General features: G+C 36.8%; 5 protein-coding genes and 1 non-coding gene across 13 annotated transcripts; 1 reads left to right on the top strand and 5 right to left on the bottom strand.

Annotated features, from left to right (window-relative positions):
* Window positions 1–1,500: 1,500 nt before the first annotated feature.
* Window positions 1,501–4,503, bottom strand: LOC116126038 (pentatricopeptide repeat-containing protein At2g22070). 2 transcript variants are annotated; one of them, XM_031411732.1, is made up of 2 exons: window positions 1,936–4,503; window positions 1,501–1,835 (listed from the first exon to the last, which is right to left on the bottom strand). In XM_031411732.1, exon 1 carries the CDS (start codon window positions 4,438–4,440, stop codon window positions 2,083–2,085), a length of 2,358 nt encoding a protein of 785 aa, XP_031267592.1. In that variant the 5' UTR covers window positions 4,441–4,503; the 3' UTR covers window positions 1,501–1,835; window positions 1,936–2,082. The 2 variants fall into 2 exon arrangements, with proteins under 2 accessions (XP_031267592.1, XP_031267591.1); XM_031411731.1 differs by having other exon boundaries at window positions 1,501–1,838.
* Window positions 4,504–5,192: 689 nt separating this feature from the next.
* LOC116126040 (glutathione hydrolase 1-like) lies at window positions 5,193–9,848 on the bottom strand. The gene is made up of 7 exons (XM_031411733.1): window positions 9,587–9,848; window positions 8,499–8,845; window positions 6,680–7,198; window positions 6,349–6,584; window positions 5,977–6,241; window positions 5,740–5,877; window positions 5,193–5,607 (listed from the first exon to the last, which is right to left on the bottom strand). The coding sequence occupies exons 1-7, from the start codon at window positions 9,591–9,593 to the stop codon at window positions 5,389–5,391; spliced, it is 1,731 nt and encodes a 576-aa protein (XP_031267593.1). The 5' UTR covers window positions 9,594–9,848; the 3' UTR covers window positions 5,193–5,388.
* Window positions 9,849–10,935: 1,087 nt separating this feature from the next.
* On the top strand, window positions 10,936–19,262 carry LOC116125959. 2 transcript variants are annotated; one of them, XM_031411671.1, is made up of 6 exons: window positions 10,936–11,281; window positions 11,931–12,266; window positions 12,368–12,414; window positions 12,637–12,699; window positions 13,292–13,424; window positions 13,700–14,013. In XM_031411671.1, exons 1-6 carry the CDS (start codon window positions 11,161–11,163, stop codon window positions 13,714–13,716), a joined length of 717 nt encoding a protein of 238 aa, XP_031267531.1. In that variant the 5' UTR covers window positions 10,936–11,160; the 3' UTR covers window positions 13,717–14,013. The 2 variants fall into 2 exon arrangements, with proteins under 2 accessions (XP_031267531.1, XP_031267532.1); XM_031411672.1 differs by lacking the exons at window positions 12,637–12,699; window positions 13,292–13,424; window positions 13,700–14,013 and adding exons at window positions 17,889–17,951; window positions 18,542–18,674; window positions 18,950–19,262 and having other exon boundaries at window positions 10,937–11,281.
* LOC116125958 (pentatricopeptide repeat-containing protein At4g39620, chloroplastic-like) lies at window positions 14,118–17,169 on the bottom strand. Of its 3 annotated transcripts, none has more exons than XR_004127421.1 (3): window positions 16,754–17,169; window positions 14,822–16,085; window positions 14,118–14,360 (listed from the first exon to the last, which is right to left on the bottom strand). XR_004127421.1 is itself a non-coding variant. In XM_031411670.1 (2 exons), exons 1-2 carry the CDS (start codon window positions 17,120–17,122, stop codon window positions 14,973–14,975), a joined length of 1,482 nt encoding a protein of 493 aa, XP_031267530.1. In that variant the 5' UTR covers window positions 17,123–17,169; the 3' UTR covers window positions 14,118–14,972. The 3 variants fall into 3 exon arrangements, 1 of the variants encoding a protein (XP_031267530.1); XR_004127422.1 differs by having other exon boundaries at window positions 14,118–14,382; XM_031411670.1 differs by having other exon boundaries at window positions 14,118–16,085.
* Window positions 17,461–17,532, bottom strand: TRNAW-CCA. Its single transcript has one exon. It is a non-coding gene; the product is annotated as a tRNA-Trp (tRNA).
* LOC116125957 (pentatricopeptide repeat-containing protein At4g39620, chloroplastic-like) lies at window positions 17,584–22,419 on the bottom strand. 4 transcript variants are annotated; one of them, XM_031411669.1, is made up of 3 exons: window positions 22,004–22,419; window positions 20,248–21,335; window positions 17,584–17,620 (listed from the first exon to the last, which is right to left on the bottom strand). In XM_031411669.1, exons 1-3 carry the CDS (start codon window positions 22,370–22,372, stop codon window positions 17,596–17,598), a joined length of 1,482 nt encoding a protein of 493 aa, XP_031267529.1. In that variant the 5' UTR covers window positions 22,373–22,419; the 3' UTR covers window positions 17,584–17,595. The 4 variants fall into 4 exon arrangements, 2 of the variants coding, with proteins under 2 accessions (XP_031267529.1, XP_031267527.1); XR_004127419.1 differs by lacking the exon at window positions 17,584–17,620 and adding an exon at window positions 19,368–19,610 and having other exon boundaries at window positions 20,072–21,335; XR_004127420.1 differs by lacking the exon at window positions 17,584–17,620 and adding an exon at window positions 19,368–19,632 and having other exon boundaries at window positions 20,072–21,335.
* Window positions 22,420–22,650: the final 231 nt, after the last annotated feature.

Below are 22,650 nucleotides of genomic sequence, written 5' to 3' on the forward strand. Positions count from 1 at the left end.
ATATGACCGTCGTCAATCATCAGATCTAACCGTCAAAGGTTAGATCTTTTATTGTAAATCTAACTATTTTCGACCAGATCCATAATAGATCTAATCTAAAAAGACTAGATCGATACACTACCGACCATATTTAATCAATCGTACATCATTCTAGCCACTGTCCGATAGTGATGATCAACTATCGATATTTAATGGGTGGATGGTGTGTTTTTGTTGATTTAAAAATTTTTATTATACGAGGTGTTAAACTAAATTAACAAATATAGGGGACTAACAAATAATTTAAATATTTTTAAATTCAAATTTTATTATTGTAATAATAATCCATTCCAATTTTTTCAAAAATCCTATTCTAAATCCACTACCACTCACACTCACACTCACACCCAGAAATTTCAGAAAACTAATGAAAAACATTGCACAAGGATTATAGCTGTCAATCATTAGAAGAGAATATTCAGCATGGCCCCCACAATCCTACCAGCCATCCTCTACGGTGCTTAAATTACACATAAATACAATTATATAAATAAATTATCTTCTCATGGACAAGTGGACTCTTTGTAAGTACGGGTGTTCGGTTCTAGATACTCTACACTTTTTGAAAGAATCAAAATCAAAACCAAAATCAACGGTTTCTTAAAATTTAGAACTAGAACCGAAACCGACGGTTCCGGTTCCTAGATACCCAGAACCAGAACCTGTAACAATGATTCTGGTTCCAGTTCTGGGTACCCTATAAAATTACAATAACCCCCCACAAGTTTTTAAAATAGAAAAAAAAAAAATCCTTAAAAACTTACAAATACCCTCCCCCAATTGTTAACAAAAATAAAATTACAAATTATAAATTCAAAATTACAAACTCCATTACTTTGTAAAGGTAGATTCTCAAAAGTCAAACCAACTTACTTTAAATGTTATGAAATATAAATATATTCACATTACTTTTTCTACAAAAGTTTTTATTAACCTCCCTAATATTTAATTTTATTTTATATTAATCTCGGTTCCTGGTTCCGATTCCGGTTCCTAACTATGGGAACTGGAACCGCACAGTAACAGTTCCAAAAATTTGAAACCGAAACCTACCCATTGACGATTGGTTCTGGGTAGGAACCGGAACCAAACTCAGGGTACCCGCCGGTTCCGGTTTCAACCGGTTCTTTTGAACATCCCTATTTGTAAGTAGGCAAACAAACGAACAATTAGAAATTACAATCCTGACCCTGTTAAATTCATTAGACTGATTTTAATAATAATAATAAAAAAAATTATTTATCACTTGTCTGCTTTAAGAGTGAACACTTTGTTATTAATTTGATTATATATGTAATCTTTACACAAGAAATTTCAATACTTTAAGATCGTTATAGTTATGGCCACGGCTCACCCGAGACCTAGTCACTACCTTTTGCAAATATTGATGCAAATATGATACGTGCTCAAGCGCACGACAATAAACTAGAAAAAATTCTTAAATAAGACAACATAATCCATATGATTTACAATTTTAAAAGTTAATATACACGTGACGATGAATCTCCAATACAGCGATGTATAGATGATGTAATAGGCCTAATCCATATAAGAATTTTTCTTATAAGAATTGTGAAGACATGAATAAAGAAATTATGGCAAGTTGAGTCAATTTAATTAAGGCATGACAAGGAATGAGTATGACACAAAGCAGAAACTGATTCAAATCATATCTTGTCCCGACTACTAGTTTTGCTTCAGAAGTTACCGTGTCAATGGCGGCTACAAAGACATATCTTCCTCTTTTCTAGAGTGGTATCAAGCTTCTCCACCATAATCTTCTGATCAATCTTTGACTTCTAGCAAAGGAGAAAAATTAATTTAGCATCATTTAGAAAATAAAGTCCATCAAATATAGTTGAATTGTAAAACTTGTCTTTCAAACAAGCACAGAACCTTGTAAGGGTCAAGTAATTGTTCATCACAGGCGTGCAGAATCTGTGGGACAGTTGAAACGATCACAACTTCAGTTTAGAAACTTTTTGAGAAGTTGTTCCACTTTGACAGAGGAAATTCTTCAAATCCAGCATCCCATTTTTAAGCCTACCAATAGTCCCGACATGAACACAAACCATCTTTGAAATGGTGAAAACGAGTAGAATCTCTAACGATGATTTCTCTTCCCACAAGCTTGGAGATAAATTTAATGGCAGAGTGGCAGTCGTTGCAAACTCTGAGGTTCTTCATGATCCTCAATGTAGTCTTCTCTGGAGTACTTATTAGCCCAAATGCAATAGCCAGTTTCTCGCTGTGATGTCTAAGGATCTGCTCCTTCAGCTCTTCCTCAAGGTCATGCAATACAGATTCAGTATCAGGAACAAAACCCATCTTTTTGATCTCTTCCCAAATTTTTGCCATCGTAATGTAGATTGCATCTTTCTGAGGGTGAAATCCATCTTCAACCCCAAAGACATGGATCTTGTTCTGGATCTGAACCCAACTAAATCCTTGGTTTTTCTTCACTCCTCCATCCTTCATTGATTTTCTAATTTTAGCAGCATCTTCCCATTTTCCACAAGCTAAATATAAATTAAAAAGGGCTGCATAGGCTCCACTGTTGTCAGGCTCAATATGGAGCAACTTTTCCGCGGCAATTTTTCCAAGCTCCAAATTCTTATAGACCCTAGAAGCAGATAAAAGAGAACCCCATGTTGCTACATCAGGTTCAATAGGCATATTTTCTATAAAATCGTATGCTTCTCGTAGCAATCCAGCACGCCCAAACAGGTCAACCATTAATGCATAATGGCTTGGGGTGGGTTCAATTTTGTGCATATTTTTCATCAAATTGTAAAAGTTCTGCCCTTGTTCTACCAATCCCACATGTGTGCAGGCAGAGAGCACACCGACGTATGTTATATGGTCTGGCTTAATACCAAGTGCCAGCATCTTCTCAAACAGTTGTATTGCCTCTTCTCCAAGACCATGTTGGGCCAAAGCTATTATCATGGAAGTCCAAGATACTGTCTCTTGTTGCCAATGAATCAAATCAAATATTCGCCTTGCCCCGTTTATGCTCCCAGCTTTGGCATACATCGTAATTAGAGCATTGCTAACAGAAATTGAAGATGCTTGTCCTGATCTTAAGGCACTTGCATGAATTTGTTTGCCATGGTCCAAAGAAGCCAAGCTTGAAGCGACGCTCAACATGGCTGCTAGAGTGTAGTTATTTGGCTTGGGCCCTTCTCTGATCATTGTTCTGAAAAGGTCCACTGCCTCATTATTCAAGCCATTCTGCTCATAACCAACAATCATGGCTGTCCATGCAACCACATCACGGTCTCTCAATGAGTCAAAGACCCTTCTGGCTGCGCCTACATCCCCAAGCTTGATGTATCCATCTAGTAGTGCAGTAAATGCTATAACATTAAGATACGAAATTCCCATCTGCTCTACAATCTTTCGAGCAATTTCAACCCCACCAGACTTTGCATAACATGAAATTAAAGCATTTCCCACTGCCCCGGAGGCATCAAACCCAGTTCTAACAATATAAGCGTGAATCTCTTTCCCAATTTTCAACTTCTTAAGCTTGGCACAAGCTGCTAAAACACTACCAAAGGAGAACTTATCAGGCTCTAAAGAAGAATCCTTCAACATCTTTGCAAAAATATCCAAAGCTACAATATCATATCCATGCTGATTATACCCTGCAATCATTGAATTCCAGGTAACAATATCCCGCTCACTCATTAGCTCAAACTTAGCTCGAGCAAGATCAAGCCTACCAGACTGAATATGCAACGATATCACAATATTCCAGCTTGATAGGTTCCTTACTCTCATCCCATCAAAAATGACCTTTGCCATCACTTTATCCCCCATCTTAATATACATATTGAACAAAGAATTATCAACATTACCACATCCACTAAGGCCAAACTTAACCACAAACGAATGAACCTTTTTCCCCACTCTTAAATCCCCAACAGCTGCACATGAAGCAAGTACACTAGTAACTGTGAACTGGTTCGGCACAACTCCCTTTTTAACCATCTCTACAAACATTCTTATCGCATTCTCGAAATGACCCATCTCTTTATACCTCACAATCATTGTAGTCCACGCAACAGAATCGCGATACGGCATAGAATTAAAAACCCCACATGCCAAATCCACTTTCCCTTGTTTCGAACAACCCAAAAGAAGCGTATTCCACGAATAAGCAGTCTTCACAGGCATTTCATCGAACACCTTCTTGGCCTCAAAAATTGACCCCGTTTTCGCATAAAGATTCATTAAGTTATTCTTCAAAAAGACACTTAGCTCAAGCCCGGACTTCACTATAAGGGCGTGGATCGATTTCCCAACAAATGGGGTTTTGGATTTGAGGCTTCTCTGAAGAAGATGAGCATAAAACTCTAATGGGGAAGTGAAAGAACCCGGGTTTAGGGGCTCCATTAGAGGCCAGATTGAATGCTATGATTAGGAATTCTCGAGATTAAATTTAAAGGGTTTTGTTCAATGAAATGTATTGAGAGGGATTTTTCATTGACTGAATTTGGCGGGAGACGGACGGTTAGCAGTTAAAAAGTAATACTGTACTATGGTTGAAGCATTCCATGTTTAAAGTATATTATTGTGGAAACTTCAATTATAATTTTTGTGATAATTAAATATTATTATAATATCTCAAAACTTTGAGAAATTATTATGTAATTGAAGAGAAAAAAAAAACACTTATAATAATGTTTTCCACATTAGATTATGAAATGTTTGTTAAAAAAAGTTACAATATAAAGTTAACATTAATAGTCTATCTAATGCATGTGCATATATTGTAGTATTTCATTTTGTATAAAAAATCAATTATAAAAGATGGCACTAACCTCCATCAATGGTGCTAAAAGGTTATAAGTTATGCATGTGAAAAACTCTGATAGTCGACGTTCATGAAAATAATTAATCAATATGATAGTCGGTCTTATCTTTGGTCAAGACTTTCCTCTTATCTCACAACCACACACTTTCTAACATCATCGAAAAAAGATTAGTGTAACTGTTTCGTTATCTTACTCTTAATAACATGGTAAGACCAACTATTTAACAGTTTTCAAAAATTGTTGAGATGTTTGACACTTCCCGCAATAAAGATGAATGAAATTAGCCCTATATTTGGGAACCCCTTAATGTATATTAGATGATCTTTGATATAATAAATCATAAACTTCTTATTATTATGTAATCAATATCATGATATTTTTAGTTGAACTTAAACATATTTGGTTCGAACAATACATTTGTAAGAAGCATAATTTTCTTTCATGGTGTACTTTGATGTGGATGTTTAATTAAAGCTGATGTTTGGAGGCCATCAGTAACCTAAAAAAAAAAAAAAATCCTTCAGTATCAAAAACCAGCCGGAAATCCTCCTTTTCTTGGGTCACTAATACCCACAAGCTTTCCAGACTCGAATTCTTGTACCACAAATTGGCATATGGTTCCACCTGCAAGGCTTTCGAGAACATGGCCCTTCTTTTGAAGAGATGTCCTGATCTCGGTTGGAATTTCAAAGTGATCGCCGATCACTGTCGTCCAATTCTCATAATACACCGTGTTTGGTATCAGCTATGTAGAAAAAAGAAAGTTCAGTTTAGGTGAAGTTATGTTGAGGTTGAGAATTGTACTCCGTTAGAGACAATCCAACATAGAGCATATATGCGAGCTTCAAGAATTAACAGAATGGGCTCAGATGAATACCTGATGGTAGACTCTTGGTGCCATTACTGAAGAAAAAGGATCCATTCCGCGGAAAAAATGATTCAAGAAAACCTCAGCAGTTCCGGCAATAATCATGGCTCCGCCACTGGCACCTATCACAGCTTTCAGTTTCTCATCCTGCAGAAGCATAAATAAGGCGCACAGGAGAGTGTAATCCGGCGAGTTGAAAATGGAAAGAAAGACGACTTGAGGAGAACAACAAAGTAGCATTTATACCTTCAATACTATGGTAGGTGCCATGGATGATAAAGGCCTTTTCCCTGGTCTGATGAAATTAGCTGGAGCTGGTGGTGGGGTATTTTTATCACCATTTGAAGGGATAGAGAAATCATCCATTTCATTGTTGAGGATTATTCCTGTACTTGGCAATAATACTTTTGCTCCAAAGTATGCATTCACTGTGTTAGTCATGGAGACAGCATTTCGATCATGATCTACAATGGACACATGACTAGTGCCATGGTCATGGATTTGATTCCACCTGTTCAAGAGAAAGGATTCGATATAAAGTAACATACGATGAAAGGATCGATGTTTTAACTATGGAAAAAATTTGGTTTGTTATGTAGGATTATGCTGCCAATTTACCTGCCACCATAGTGCCAAGCATCAAAAGTCATGTTGTCATATATAGCTTTCTTTAATGTCTGTGCAAAATTATGCGAGAGCATATCGGATAAAACTTTAGAAACATTAACAAACTCTGGATCACCGAGATTCATCCTCACAGCAAAACTATGTTTCAGAGCTTCGATTTGGCGATGGATACCTAGGGGGCCTGAAACATCTGAAGGAACTCCATATTGAGCAAGAATGTTTAACATCTGTTGAAGTTAAAATATGAAACTTACATTATCGTGAATGTTATTGTTAACAATTTTTTATGAAAATAAGGTAAAGCAAACAAAAATATACTTACAAGTATCATTGTAGCACCTCCGGAAGAAGGAGGTGGCATTCCCATTACTTTAAGGCCTCGAATGTAAGCCGAAATTGGATCTCTCACTTTAACTGCATATCTTTGCAAGTCCTTTATTGTTAATATCCCTCCAGCCTTTTGAACATCTTTTACCAATTGAAAACCAATTGATCCATTATAGAATGCTTTCAAGCCATATTTTGATATTGCTTTCAGTGACTTCGCTAGTTTTTTGTTGCGGCAAATATCACCTAACTGCAAAAGTTCACCGTTTGATGTGAATATACTCTGCAGTCCATTATCTGCTAAGATCCCTGATTTTGCTTTCTCCATCTGCATGTGAAGGTATGGAGAAATTTTAAACCCTCTACGAGCAAGAACTTCTGCTGGCTTCACAAGCCTTTCCCATGGAAGCTTCCCGTGTTGCTCCCAAGCTTTGTGAAGGCCTGCGAGTACACCAGGAACTGCTACAGAGAGGATGCCGCTAGTCTTTAGAGAAGCATTGCTGGCATACATATTCTGAAGAGAAGCAGCAACAGCATAAATTTGATTTTCAGCCAGGCAAAAATATTTGACCATGTGAGGCTTCCGACACTCACTTATGGAAGCTCCCAATTAAACAGTTATGTACTTATATATAAGAAAACATTAATTGTTACCATCAATAGTTACAATAATACTACTTCAACTGGATGATTATATATATAGTCAAATCTCAGGTGCAGACATCTACAAATTTTTAATGAGCAGAGCAATAGGTTGTTAATGTTTCCAAGCTTAACAAAATGCAAGTTCTACACCTGAAAAACATTAGCCAACTGTTGATTTTCAATTCAAAGAAGTGTGGACATTCGCACTTTAGAATTTTCATACTATATGCCTAGATAACTGTATTTGACTGTTTGCAGAAACTTTAAATGGCCCATTTCAGATTATTTGTGAGTCAAGAACCTTGTAAGCTTTCATCGGAGCAGTTTCTCTCATGTCAAACGCTTGCGCTTTCCCACTGGCTAGCCTGATCAACATGAATGCTCCACCTCCAAGGCCACTTGATGCTGGGCTGACAACTCCTAAACAAAGAGCAGCAGCAACAGAAGCATCAACAGCATGACCTCCGGCACGAAGAACATCCATCCCTATCTTGGAACAACGCCCATCATCAGTCGCAACAACGCCATGATGAGTAACAATCACCTCGCGTCTATGTTTTGTGTGACCATTCAAATTGTCAAGGCTTGAACTCGGAGCCAATATCAAAAACAAGTGAAACAGAATGGTAGGCCATAGAAATGGGAAATCTGCAACGAACAACAAACAACATCAACACAATCAATTTGACTATTAGATCGCGCAATATAAGATTGTTAACAAAGAAAACTTTAGATTGCTTACATGTCGATATCAATTATCCAGCCAAAGGTTTTCAATAAGCACAAAGCAAGCTAAAATTGGNCTTCCGACACTCACTTATGGAAGCTCCCAATTAAACAGTTATGTACTTATATATAAGAAAACATAAATTGTTACCATCAATAGTTACAATAATACTACTTCAACTGGATGATTATATATATAGTCAAATCTCAGGTGCAGACATCTACAAATTTTTAATGCGCAGAGCAATAGGTTGTTAATGTTTCCAAGCTTAACAAAATGCAAGTTCTACACCTGAAAAACATTAGCCAACTGTTGATTTTCAATTCAAAGAAGTGTGGACATTCGCACTTTAGAATTTTCATACTATATGCCTAGATAACTGTATTTGACTGTTTGCAGAAACTTTAAATGGCCCATTTCAGATTATTTGTGAGTCAAGAACCTTGTAAGCTTTCATCGGAGCAGTTTCTCTCATGTCAAACGCTTGCGCTTTCCCACTGGCTAGCCTGATCAACATGAATGCTCCACCTCCAAGGCCACTTGATGCTGGGCTGACAACTCCTAAACAAAGAGCAGCAGCAACAGAAGCATCAACAGCATGACCTCCGGCACGAAGAACATCCATCCCTATCTTGGAACAACGCCCATCATCAGTCGCAACAACGCCATGATGAGTAACAATCACCTCGCGTCTATGTTTTGTGTGACCATTCAAATTGTCAAGGCTTGAACTCGGAGCCAATATCAAAAACAAGTGAAACAGAATGGTAGGCCATAGAAATGGGAAATCTGCAACGAACAACAAACAACATCAACACAATCAATTTGACTATTAGATCGCGCAATATAAGATTGTTAACAAAGAAAACTTTAGATTGCTTACATGTCGATATCAATTATCCAGCCAAAGGTTTTCAATAAGCACAAAGCAAGCTAAAATCGGCGCTGTTAGATTAGCTTGTAGGAATGATCTAAACCCCCTTATATAGGCAAATATTTTAGCAACTTTCCCTTCATAGTTATTAGCTAAAAGGCCACATTTTTGCCAACTTAACTAGCTAATTATGACATCAATCTCATTCAATTTCCTTAATTGTTTATATTAATTGAGCAAACACATAATCTTGTAAAATCAAAGTGTATAAGATACGTTTTTATGATCACCGTTTTCTTCATAACATTAAACCAAATACCAAATGAAAAATCAAATTCTGTGTGCTCCATTTATAGATTCCAAACATTCAATATCTAAAAGCTCATTGATTTCATATTTTATATACATAGAAGCAAACTCCATTGCATTAAATTCATACCCAAAATTGAAAAAAAAGATCTAAAAAAATAGTCAAAAAGCTTTGATTACAACTATAATCAACATTGAGAGCTTCATTTAGCTAAACATGCTATCTCTAGGCATTCCCACCTCACCCTTCATAAATTTCATTCAAAGTTTAAATCTTTAAACAGAAAATTAATCACAAATTCAAAACAAAACAAAACAAAATCCCAATTAAGAATGAGTTGACTCACTTGACATAGGTTTTGAATCGCCTCTACAAAGAATAAACAAAACCCTTCTCCACCTTCCATGAGCATAAAGGGGTTAGCTTTAACTGAAAGTGCCATGAAAGTGATCGCCTTTTGGTGCATTTGGCAAGGGGTCATTGCGCAGAAGTGGATAAAGAGAGTGACTGGTGGGTCTTTTGCACTTTTTGTGGTGCTTGGAAATTTTAACTGATGACATTCAAAAGGCACTAGGCTTTTTCTTCTGAAGAGTTGTGATTGAATTTGAACTCAACTTCAACTTCTACTTTTATTCTTTGTTTTTTAGTTAAACAAATGGAGAAAGTTGAGGCTTCGGCCTTGCACAAAGTCGCAGTCTTTTAAATTAGTCAACTATATCCTGTGCTTTGTATGATTAAACAAAAGACTATACTTTTGAGATATTTTGCAAAATTTGATAATTGATATATTTGATCAATATAATTATTGAAAATTTTGAAAACATATATATTTTTAAAAAAAAATCGAAGTCAAGGAGGTCAAGTGACCCCCTTGACACCCCCACTCCCTCCGTCTATGGCTACATGCAAATACAATCAGTCAATCATGGGGGGCTATCATCACACGTGATATAGATGTGCTATGGTTGGATGGTTGGATGGTTGGATGGTTGGACATACCAAACCGTATAATAGATTTACTTGTGGGTGATAGTCTTTGTTCTACTTTGTTATTTCATTACATGAGCACTACCATAAATTAATACATATATGATCAAGGGTAGAGTCGGAAAAAGTTTTCTTAAAGGGTCAAAGTGTGATGTTTTAAAATTTCACTTGTAAGTGTATTAACCCGAACCAGAGTTAAGGGTTGCTCCCAGTTGAATCGGTCGGTCCGATTCGAGTTTTAAAACAATAGTATAAATATGAGTACGGTCATGAATCATACATAGATGACTAGGGGTGGAGCAAGAAATTTTTCTGGCTGGCCAAAGTGTAATGCTTGACAAATGAGGAAGATGTAGTATAAAAAATATGTCTCGAGGTTGCATTTAGGAGGGCTAAAGTGTCAAGTTCAGAAAATGAGAGGGCCAAAGAAGATTAGATATTTAGGATTGAAAATTACATATTCCAGTATGTCAAAAAATTATTTGATCTAAATATACTGTTTCTCTTTAAAACTATATAATCAACACACAATGTTAATGATATTAAGTTGAGAAAAAAATCAACGTATAATATAATCAACATTCAATGTACAATGTTAAGGGAGTTATTGATAAGTTTTAAACTATAGGGGTGTACAAAAAATTAGCTCTCACCCGAATGCCCAAACCAATGGGTTAACGAGTCAACCCGAATAAGATCCATCTATCTCTAATTCAAACATCGAAATTCAAATTTGTTTCATTTTCTCTACCGCTTTGCTTCTGAACCAAAGAGACAGAGAGAGGAGATTTGATCGGACGGCAGAGAGAGGAGACGCCGCTAATCCCCAAACACTTCGCTGCTTCCTTCGCCGTCGTCTGAGGAAACGGCGTGTCATTTTGTCGACCTGAGAATATCTGGTTGTACTTTGAAGTTTTGTTCAAATTGGCGTAAATGGCGAAACGAAGAGGGAGAAAACCCGCTAAGAAAGCGGTTTCAGCACAAGATTCAGATGCCGAAGCCGCGAGAGAATCTGAAATTGAAGACAAAGAATCTGAGATTTTGCACCAAGAAGGTGTGATTATCTGTCTGTTTTTGCGAATTTCTTGTTTTACAACTGTGAGGTGTTTTATGTTGTTTAATCAAGCTATTCTGTTTATTGAAAGATGGGAGGTGGGTTTTTGTAAAAAATTAAACTTTGAGTGCGGTTCAGTGGCTGAGCAATATTAATCTTATGTTAGGTGGAGAGATGGTTCATTCTAAGTTGCTCTGCAGTGTGGTTTAGTATAATCATAAGTACTCACTTTGAATCGAAAAGTTTAAACGCTATGAGATCAAGTTAAGTTATTACTTATTGATTCGCGCGGGATTTGATTTCGAAATCTCCACTTTAGTACAAGGTTAACTTATCACTTGACTTATAATTACTTGAACCGAAAAGTTTAAGCATTATGATACTATGTTAAGTTACCATTTTGTCGATGGCAAGATTTGGACTTGATATAGAAGAGCATTTTGTATGCTTCTCATTTCAGATATGCGCCGATATTATGGGAATTATTGGACTTTTCTTGTTTTTGTAGACCCTGATTGAATATGGATTATGTCTTGATATCTCAGATTTTGCAGTTCTAACTTTTTGGCATCGTGCTTGTCTTTTTTGACTCTTTAGTGAGTTTTGGTTCACTACTAGAAGTTTCATAATTCTCACCATTTTGTTTCAGTCGAACGAGAAAGTGCTGCAGCTAGGGCGATTCGAGATGTGGAGATTGAACATACACTCACTGGGTTGCGTTTACTCAGATCATGTTTTAGTGAGGAACAGCTGAAAACCCCTGTGCTTCAATTTTTCAATGAAAATCTTCCAGACCTTTCAATTGTAAGAAATGAAGAAAATGGGCATTTTGAAGTGCAATGGAATGATAATAATGGTAATTCATGTATGTACAATGCTGATGGAAGAGATTTACACACTTCTCTTCTGCATCGGATGTCCATTGCTTATCCTTTTTGCTCTGCTGCTCCCTCTTTCGGTGGCTATGAGTTATCAAGCCAATCAGGTAATGGTGAATTAACTGTCCTCATTGATATTTAGAACTGGAATATGGACTACGTTTGAATTGTTTGTGTTTGACACGGATATTTTTCTTTTGTTGCGCAGTTAAAACAAGGGTTCTAGGTGCCGATAACCTGCAGATCAGAGACTTTGTATGTACTTTCTGTTTCTTTCTTGCCACTAGGCAGGATTTTCATGTTTCTAACATCTTCCGTTTAAATTGAGTTTCCTTGACTAGTTTTACGTTGTGATTATTTTTCTTAATAGACATGCTATCAAAATCGCATCTTATAGCATCATCCAAATGCTTATTCAACTCAAGAATAAACTTTTTTTTGTTGTAATGTTCTAAATTTGACATTTCTGTTTTTCAGTTTATGGAGGAGCTTTGTGATTCTCAGATGCTTGGAATGCATGATGCCTTTCGTACTCCTGGGGTTTGTAGCTTCTTCATGGTGTCTTTATTTTGTTTGCCTTGCAACTATTTCTGTTCATTGATCATGACGGCTTATTTCTGTACTTGTACAGTTAAGTTGGAAGATTAGTTCATTTTTTTATTTTTCAAAGCAAAGTGAATGGTCAAACAATCTAAGCAACACATTAAGTTCATCATAAAATTTCAAATTAAAAAACGCTATTCTGGGCCTTGCAAAATTAAAGTGGAATAACTCTTAACTATCTGTGCATACTCCAGATGATGAAGTGGAAATAAACAAATGACGAGGATAGCCAAACACCTTGAACTACTAATACTTTTGAAGTTGAACTAGCTAGTTACATTGGATAGTTACTATAATAGAATGATTTGTGATGATTAGCTAGTTACTCGTACTCTTATTTGGTGGAGAAACAGAATCCATAAGTAAAAGCTTGTTTGTTTTAGACAATTTATGAGTTGTTGCAACAGTGTGGCATGATATTTTGAGCTTTGTTGTGGAAGATCCTGAAAACTTTTGGGAGAATCTAATCAATTATCCAGCAGAAAGTTGATTCATCAAGTGACTATAATGGTTGTTGTTATGGTTGCAGGCTACCAGCCAAAGGCTATCTATTGGAATGACCCCGAAAACTTTAAGGTTGCCTAAGCCTGGCGAGATGCTTCTTTCTGTTCATGGTTCACCTCTTGGTGTCTACAAGGAGGAGAACATGGAAGCAATACAAGGTATGCATTTACATAGAGAATTTATCTCTTTCCGGTCATTGATACCAGTACTGTGGAGGCACATAGTTTCCATTTTGTTCTGGAAATAGAACTACTCTTTATCATTTTGGGTAACAAAAGTAACGTTTGCTTCCCTTACTTGAGAAAATGACAGATGCCTTAATGTTTCATAAACGATTTGTACGGCACAATATCAGAACTGGACAGTTTAATGTAATCCTGAAACTTGTACTATATTTTAGTTTGGTTCTGATGCTGTGAATTCTTGATTGCAGAGTCAGATGAGGATTGACTGGCTTCAAGCTGTTCTCTTCTTGGTCATTGGTTATGACATTGCAATGGCTGCCCACTCAAGGCTGGTCTGAATGTAGTTGCATTATTGTACATGAAATTGTACCTCTATTCTGAAAACCTGTTATCTTGACACTGATTTTGATTTTTGAGTTAAAACGAGTGTATCATATTACGAATCCGTTTTAAGGTTTTTAGTTTTACCATGATTTAGTAAATACAGAAGAATTGTAGCTCTTTCGCCACATCAATATAAATTATAATAACTCCATAGGCATGAAATGATTGTCTAGATGATGGTTTTCACAAATCGTAATTGTCTTCAATCAGTCATTCAGTTGATGAAAGACATTTTGGTTTAGACACTAATCAACATGAACAGATCTATAAGGGAGCAACTCCTAAACAAGCAACAACGCGTAAGCATTTCTTAAGGATGAGATACAAGACAGATTCTCCATTGAAAGAAGGCAAAGAAAATCTGGGAATTCGATGTTACAAAATACTAATCACTAAGTAAAAGCAGCTGCTTGGTTGTCAGTCGACAAGAGATTCCTGTTATATCATTCATAAGAGAACAGGAATGTGAAATATTTTACGCAACTGGCTTCGCTATACTCAATCCTGATCTTAAATATCCTGCGCCTGCAATCATCAAGTAAATGAACTAAACATTTATCAGCTGGTTTATCAAACATGAAAATGAAAGTTGAGAACAAGAAAATTTTATTTCAAGCTTGTAGATGGATGTGTTGAGGAACCTTTGAACCCAAAGCGATCGAAGCAACTGATAGGAAATGAGCATAACTGTGATATCTCAACACTGAGATGTTTTGTTGTGTGCATGGTTGAATTTAATAACAGATTCATTATGTAATTCCAAACACATACAAGTACATATGCAATGGATCAAAGCGGGTTGCCTACGACTTTTTATGAAAAAAAAGATACTTCCCCAGAGTACTTGTCGAATCCAAAACTATTGCTGGTCCTAAATACTTTTGAGAATGTTCAAATGATTGAGGCCATAATAAATTCAAGAAAACTAGGAAAGAATAAAATTTGAAACATGGACAGACTTTTCATCGTAACGAAGATATACATACCAGATCATATGAGAGCAAACAATGCACTAAACAGCTGAATAATCAGGTGCTAACTTGTCCACTATTTGTATGCTATATATTCGCTTTGAATCTCAGCTAAATCAGCAAAAGATCAGAAGAATGCAAAAATGAGTAAATCTCTCACTTCAACCTAAGTCTTTCCAAGAGTCCGTGACTTGCTCAAATCAGTTTTAGCACTAGCAGATTCTGGACTAGCCGTTTTAGACCCAAAAGTTTCCAAAGCCTCCAAGAAAAATCTTTTATTAGGGACTATACCGTCTCTCTCCATACGCTTTAGAAATTTTTGTACAAGGCCCTTCATATTGGCTTTAGTGTAGGCCTTGTAAAGAAGTTTATACGTCGATGAATTTGGAGTCACCCTCATATCATGCAGATTGTCAAAAAGCCTATCTGCTTCCATAGGCAAACCATTCATGCAGTAAACGTCAAGCATGGCATTCAAGGTTGAAACTTTTATCCCCTTCTCAGATATAAGCAGCTCATCAAATATTTCTCTGGCCCTAGAAACACAGTCACAATAGCCATACATTGCAATGAGACTCTCATATGTGATGAAACTTGGTGTGTACTTCATATCAGCCATCTTTAGGAAAACTTCTTCAGCTTTCCCTCGAAGTCGTGCTTTCCCATAGTTTATGATCATAGAGTTAAATGTAGGCAGCGTGGGATTCTCCTTGGAGCGCAACAAACTCTTAAATACTTGTTCCATCTTATCAAAAGCTTGTTTCTTCCCATATGAATCAATCAACAAATTAAATGTAATAATATCTGGCTTACACTGAGTACGTTTCATGCGGGAAAGTACATCTTCCATTTCTCTGATCATCCCATTTTTCCCATATGCGTCCATCACACCATTGTACGTATAAATATCAGAAGAAAGAAAGCTCTCATCAAGTTCTTTGAACAATGCATTAACTTGAGCAACATTTCTAGCTTGAGCAAAAGCTCTCAAAAGAATATTGTATGTCACAATGCTGGGTTGACAACGTTCCATTCCCTTCATCTTCTCAAAGTAACTTAGCCCTTTGGCTAATGCCTTTCCTTTATCCCGGGTGTGAAGGTGGGCTGTAATTAGAGCATTATAAACAGAAGTATCAGGCCGACACCCGCTATTACGCATCTCAGAGAAGAGCCACATGGCCATCCTAGTCTGGCCTTTCCTTCCCATAACTGTTATCAACTTTGAATAAATGCCATTATCAGCAATGTACCAGCGTTGTTTCTGCATCCATCTGAACACCTGAATGTTCAATATTTACAAACACAAACAGTTACATAAATTTACCAATGGAAATGCCAACTTCATAATCTAAGTATCTCTGCTTACACTGAAGTAAACTCATTTTCCTAACAGATTCACACAATAATTCGAAATATAGATTAACATTCAGGGGATCACCGATACTACTCTGACGAAGTTGCTGAACCGGTTATAGTACAAAATCCATGTCACATACGAGATTGTATGCCTACTAAAATAACATTATGAACTATTAAAACTGCGAACCCCAGCACCAGTACAACGATATGATTCCTGGCGCCGTAACCCTCCTTCATATGATTTAGTATTAATGTGATTATCCTACTCTGAAAATGCCAAAAAACCATAAGTAAATCCTAGTACCATTGCCAGAAATAATAAAAATATACATAACATAAATTTCCTAAAAGTGATTTTACATATCCCAAGCAGTATCTCGAGTCTCAACTCAAATGATTAGTCATCATATGTGGCATCGATATCTCACTGCGTCGAAATACTAATTCAATCATGTAGACAATAACCAAAATTTTCTTAAAAATTAAAACAAAAACCCACAACAGTAATGCAAGAAAACCAGAAAATATCACAACCCAGAAGCTGAAACTACAAAGAGAACTCATTTTTAGTGCAAAAATAATCCAAACCTCAAGGCACTGAAGCCATTTATCAGTCTTGCCAAGCTCTTCAAAGAGAAGAAAACAATGTTCACTCCTCACCATCTTCACATACTTATTTAGCGTCTTCACTAGCGGTGCTTTGTCACTGAAGCTCCTCATAATCTCTCTAACAAGGTCAAGGGTCTCTGTTTCCTCGCCAATCCGGCCCGATTTCCTTCTGGGTCGGGTCGAAACGCAAGAGATTCGGGCCGCGGGGAGCTTCCCGGGAAGGAGCCATGGAGGGGCAAAGGTAAAATTTTGAGAGGGTTTTTGGGAGAATGAGGAGGAAGAAGAGAGAGTAGAGAGTTGCAGAGAGTGGGATGACAACGATGATGATGATAAGTTTGATAAAGGCATGATTTTGGGTGAAGTTGGAGAGGATGACAGGGGGGTTTTGAGATAAGTATAATGGAGACTTTGGGGGTCTTTTGAAAAGATAGATACTTGTCTGGGGTTTTAGGAAATTATGTTTATCTTAAATGACGACAATACCCATGATTTGTACGGGTTCAAGAAAAATTTTGCTAACTGTAACTGACATAAATGCCCATGACAACTTAATAAAGTAAAAAAAAAATATCTATTGTACAATACACAAGACGAAAGTGCCCATGCTACAAATTGGTTTAAAAAGATTAAAGTTTCTTCAGATGACGAAAATGCCCATACTACAAAATTAATAAAAAAGTGGGGATTGAACCCGACGTGAATCGAACACGCAACCTTCTGATCTGGAGTCAGACGCGCTACCATTGCGCCACGGATCCACTTGTTCTCACTAATCGCAAAAGATCAGAAGAATGCACAAATGAGTAATCTCTCACTTCAACCTAAGTCTTTCCAAGAGTCCGTGACTTGCTCAAATCAGTTTTAGCACTAGCAGATTCTGGACTAGCCGTTTGTATGTACTTTCTGTTTCTTTCTTGCCACTAGGCAGGATTTTCATGTTTCTAACATCTTCCGTTTAAATTGAGTTTCCTTGACTAGTTTTACGTTGTGATTATTTTTCTTAATAGACATGCTATCAAAATCGCATCTTATAGCATCATCCAAATGCTTATTCAACTCAAGAATAAACTTTTTTTTGTTGTAATGTTCTAAATTTGACATTTCTGTTTTTCAGTTTATGGAGGAGCTGTGTGATTCTCAGATGCTTGGAATGCATGATGCCTTTCGTACTCCTGGGGTTTGTAGCTTCTTCATGGTGTCTTTATTTTGTTTGCCTTGCAACTATTTCTGTTCATTGATCATGACGGCTTATTACTGTACTTGTACAGTTAAGTTGGAAGATTAGTTCATTTTTTTATTTTTCAAAGCAAAGTGAATGGCCAAGCAATCTAAGCAACACATTAAGTTCATCATAAAATTTCAAATTAAAAAACGCTATTCTGGGCCTTGCAAAATTAAAGTGGAATAACTCTTAACTATCTGCATACTCCAGATGATGAAGTGGAAATAAACAAATGACGAGGATAGCCAAACACCTTGAACTACTAATACTTTTGAAGTTGAACTAGCTATTTACATTGGATAGTTACTATAATAGAATGATTTGTGATGATTAGCTAGTTACTCGTACTCTTATTTGGTGGAGAAACAGAATCCATAAGTAAAAGCTTGTTTGTTTTAGACAATTTATGAGTTGTTGCAACAGTGTGGCATGATATTTTGAGCTTTGTTGTGGAAGATCCTGAAAACTTTTGGGAGAATCTAATCAATTATCCAGCAGAAAGTTGATTCATCAAGTGACTATAATGGTTGTTGTTATGGTTGCAGGCTACCAGCCAAAGGCTATCTATTGGAATGACCCCGAAAACTTTAAGGTTGCCTAAGCCTGGCGAGATGCTTCTTTCTGTTCATGGTTCACCTCTTGGTGTCTACAAGGAGGAGAACATGGAAGCAATACAAGGTATGCATTTACATAGAGAATTTATCTCTTTCCGGTCATTGATACCAGTACTGTGGAGGCACATAGTTTCCATTTTGTTCTGGAAATAGAACTACTCTTTATCATTTTGGGTAACAAAAGTAACGTTTGCTTCCCTTACTTGAGAAAATGACAGATGCCTTAATGTTTCATAAACGATTTGTACGGCACAATATCAGAACTGGACAGTTTAATGTAATCCTGAAACTTGTACTATATTTTAGTTTGGTTCTGATGCTGTGAATTCTTGATTGCAGAGTCAGATGAGGATTGACTGGCTTCAAGCTGTTCTCTTCTTGGTCATTGGTTATGACATTGCAATGGCTGCCCACTCAAGGCTGGTCTGAATGTAGTTGCATTATTGTACATGAAATTGTACCTCTATTCTGAAAACCTGTTATCTTGACACTGATTTTGATTTTTGAGTTAAAACGAGTGTATCATATTACGAATCCGTTTTAAGGTTTTTAGTTTTACCATGATTTAGTAAATACAGAAGAATTGTAGCTCTTTCGCCACATCAATATAAATTATAATAACTCCATAGGCATGAAATGATTGTCTAGATGATGGTTTTCACAAATCGTAATTGTCTTCAATCAGTCATTCAGTTGATGAAAGACATTTTGGTTTAGACACTAATCAACATGAACAGATCTATAAGGGAGCAACTCCTAAACAAGCAACAACGCGTAAGCATTTCTTAAGGATGAGATACAAGACAGATTCTCCATTGAAAGAAGGCAAAGAAAATCTGGGAATTCGATGTTACAAAATACTAATCACTAAGTAAAAGCAGCTGCTTGGTTGTCAGTCGACAAGAGATTCCTGTTATATCATTCATAAGAGAACAGGAATGTGAAATATTTTACGCAACTGGCTTCGCTATACTCAATCCTGATCTTAAATATCCTGCGCCTGCAATCATCAAGTAAATGAACTAAACATTTATCAGCTGGTTTATCAAACATGAAAATGAAAGTTGAGAACAAGAAAATTTTATTTCAAGCTTGTAGATGGATGTGTTGAGGAACCTTTGAACCCAAAGCGATCGAAGCAACTGATAGGAAATGAGCATAACTGTGATATCTCAACACTGAGATGTTTTGTTGTGTGCATGGTTGAATTTAATAACAGATTCATTATGTAATTCCAAACACATACAAGTACATATGCAATGGATCAAAGCGGGTTGCCTACGACTTTTTATGAAAAAAAAGATACTTCCCCAGAGTACTTGTCGAATCCAAAACTATTGCTGGTCCTAAATACTTTTGAGAATGTTCAAATGATTGAGGCCATAATAAATTCAAGAAAACTAGGAAAGAATAAAATTTGAAACATGGACAGACTTTTCATCGTAACGAAGATATACATACCAGATCATATGAGAGCAAACAATGCACTAAACAGCTGAATAATCAGGTGCTAACTTGTCCACTATTTGTATGCTATATATTCGCTTTGAATCTCAGCTAAATCAGCAAAAGATCAGAAGAATGCAAAAATGAGTAAATCTCTCACTTCAACCTAAGTCTTTCCAAGAGTCCGTGACTTGCTCAAATCAGTTTTAGCACTAGCAGATTCTGGACTAGCCGTTTTAGACCCAAAAGTTTCCAAAGCCTCCAAGAAAAATCTTTTATTAGGGACTATACCGTCTCTCTCCATACGCTTTAGCAATTTTTGTACAAGGCCCTTCATATTGGCTTTAGTGTAGGCCTTGTAAAGAAGTTTATACGTCGATGAATTTGGAGTCACCCTCATATCATGCAGATTGTCAAAAAGCCTATCTGCTTCCATAGGCAAACCATTCATGCAGTAAACGTCAAGCATGGCATTCAAGGTTGAAACTTTTATCCCCTTCTCAGATATAAGCAGCTCATCAAATATTTCTCTGGCCCTAGAAACACAGTCACAATAGCCATACATTGCAATGAGACTCTCATATGTGATGAAACTTGGTGTGTACTTCATATCAGCCATCTTTAGGAAAACTTCTTCAGCTTTCCCTCGAAGTCGTGCTTTCCCATAGTTTATGATCATAGAGTTAAATGTAGGCAGCGTGGGATTCTCCTTGGAGCGCAACAAACTCTTAAATACTTGTTCCATCTTATCAAAAGCTTGTTTCTTCCCATATGAATCAATCAACAAATTAAATGTAATAATATCTGGCTTACACTGAGTACGTTTCATGCGGGAAAGTACATCTTCCATTTCTCTGATCATCCCATTTTTCCCATATGCGTCCATCACACCATTGTACGTATAAATATCAGAAGAAAGAAAGCTCTCATCAAGTTCTTTGAACAATGCATTAACTTGAGCAACATTTCTAGCTTGAGCAAAAGCTCTCAAAAGAATATTGTATGTCACAATGCTGGGTTGACAACGTTCCATTCCCTTCATCTTCTCAAAGTAACTTAGCCCTTTGGCTAATGCCTTTCCTTTATCCCGGGTGTGAAGGTGGGCTGTAATTAGAGCATTATAAACAGAAGTATCAGGCCGACACCCGCTATTACGCATCTCAGAGAAGAGCCACATGGCCATCCTAGTCTGGCCTTTCCTTCCCATAACTGTTATCAACTTTGAATAAATGCCATTATCAGCAATGTACCAGCGTTGTTTCTGCATCCATCTGAACACCTGAATGTTCAATATTTACAAACACAAACAGTTACATAAATTTACCAATGGAAATGCCAACTTCATAATCTAAGTATCTCTGCTTACACTGAAGTAAACTCATTTTCCTAACAGATTCACACAATAATTCGAAATATAGATTAACATTCAGGGGATCACCGATACTACTCTGACGAAGTTGCTGAACCGGTTATAGTACAAAATCCATGTCACATACGAGATTGTATGCCTACTAAAATAACATTATGAACTATTAAAACTGCGAACCCCAGCACCAGTACAACGATATGATTCCTGGCGCCGTAACCCTCCTTCATATGATTTAGTATTAATGTGATTATCCTACTCTGAAAATGCCAAAAAACCATAAGTAAATCCTAGTACCATTGCCAGAAATAATAAAAATATACATAACATAAATTTCCTAAAAGTGATTTTACATATCCCAAGCAGTATCTCGAGTCTCAACTCAAATGATTAGTCATCATATGTGGCATCGATATCTCACTGCGTCGAAATACTAATTCAATCATGTAGACAATAACCAAAATTTTCTTAAAAATTAAAACAAAAACCCACAACAGTAATGCAAGAAAACCAGAAAATATCACAACCCAGAAGCTGAAACTACAAAGAGAACTCATTTTTAGTGCAAAAATAATCCAAACCTCAAGGCACTGAAGCCATTTATCAGTCTTGCCAAGCTCTTCAAAGAGAAGAAAACAATGTTCACTCCTCACCATCTTCACATACTTATTTAGCGTCTTCACTAGCGGTGCTTTGTCACTGAAGCTCCTCATAATCTCTCTAACAAGGTCAAGGGTCTCTGTTTCCTCGCCAATCCGGCCCGATTTCCTTCTGGGTCGGGTCGAAACGCAAGAGATTCGGGCCGCGGGGAGCTTCCCGGGAAGGAGCCATGGAGGGGCAAAGGTAAAATTTTGAGAGGGTTTTTGGGAGAATGAGGAGGAAGAAGAGAGAGTAGAGAGTTGCAGAGAGTGGGATGACAACGATGATGATGATAAGTTTGATAAAGGCATGATTTTGGGTGAAGTTGGAGAGGATGACAGGGGGGTTTTGAGATAAGTATAATGGAGACTTTGGGGGTCTTTTGAAAAGATAGATACTTGTCTGGGGTTTTAGGAAATTATGTTTATCTTAAATGACGACAATACCCATGATTTGTACGGGTTCAAGAAAAATTTTGCTGACGCTAACTGACATAAATGCCCATGACAACTTAATAAAGTAAAAAAAAAATATCTATTGTACAATGCACATGACGAAAGTGCCCATGCTACAAATTGATTTAAAAAGA

Source organism: Pistacia vera, unplaced genomic scaffold (assembly GCF_008641045.1).
Source record: "Pistacia vera cultivar Batoury unplaced genomic scaffold, PisVer_v2 Contig174, whole genome shotgun sequence".
Classification (NCBI taxonomy): domain Eukaryota; kingdom Viridiplantae; phylum Streptophyta; class Magnoliopsida; order Sapindales; family Anacardiaceae; genus Pistacia; species Pistacia vera.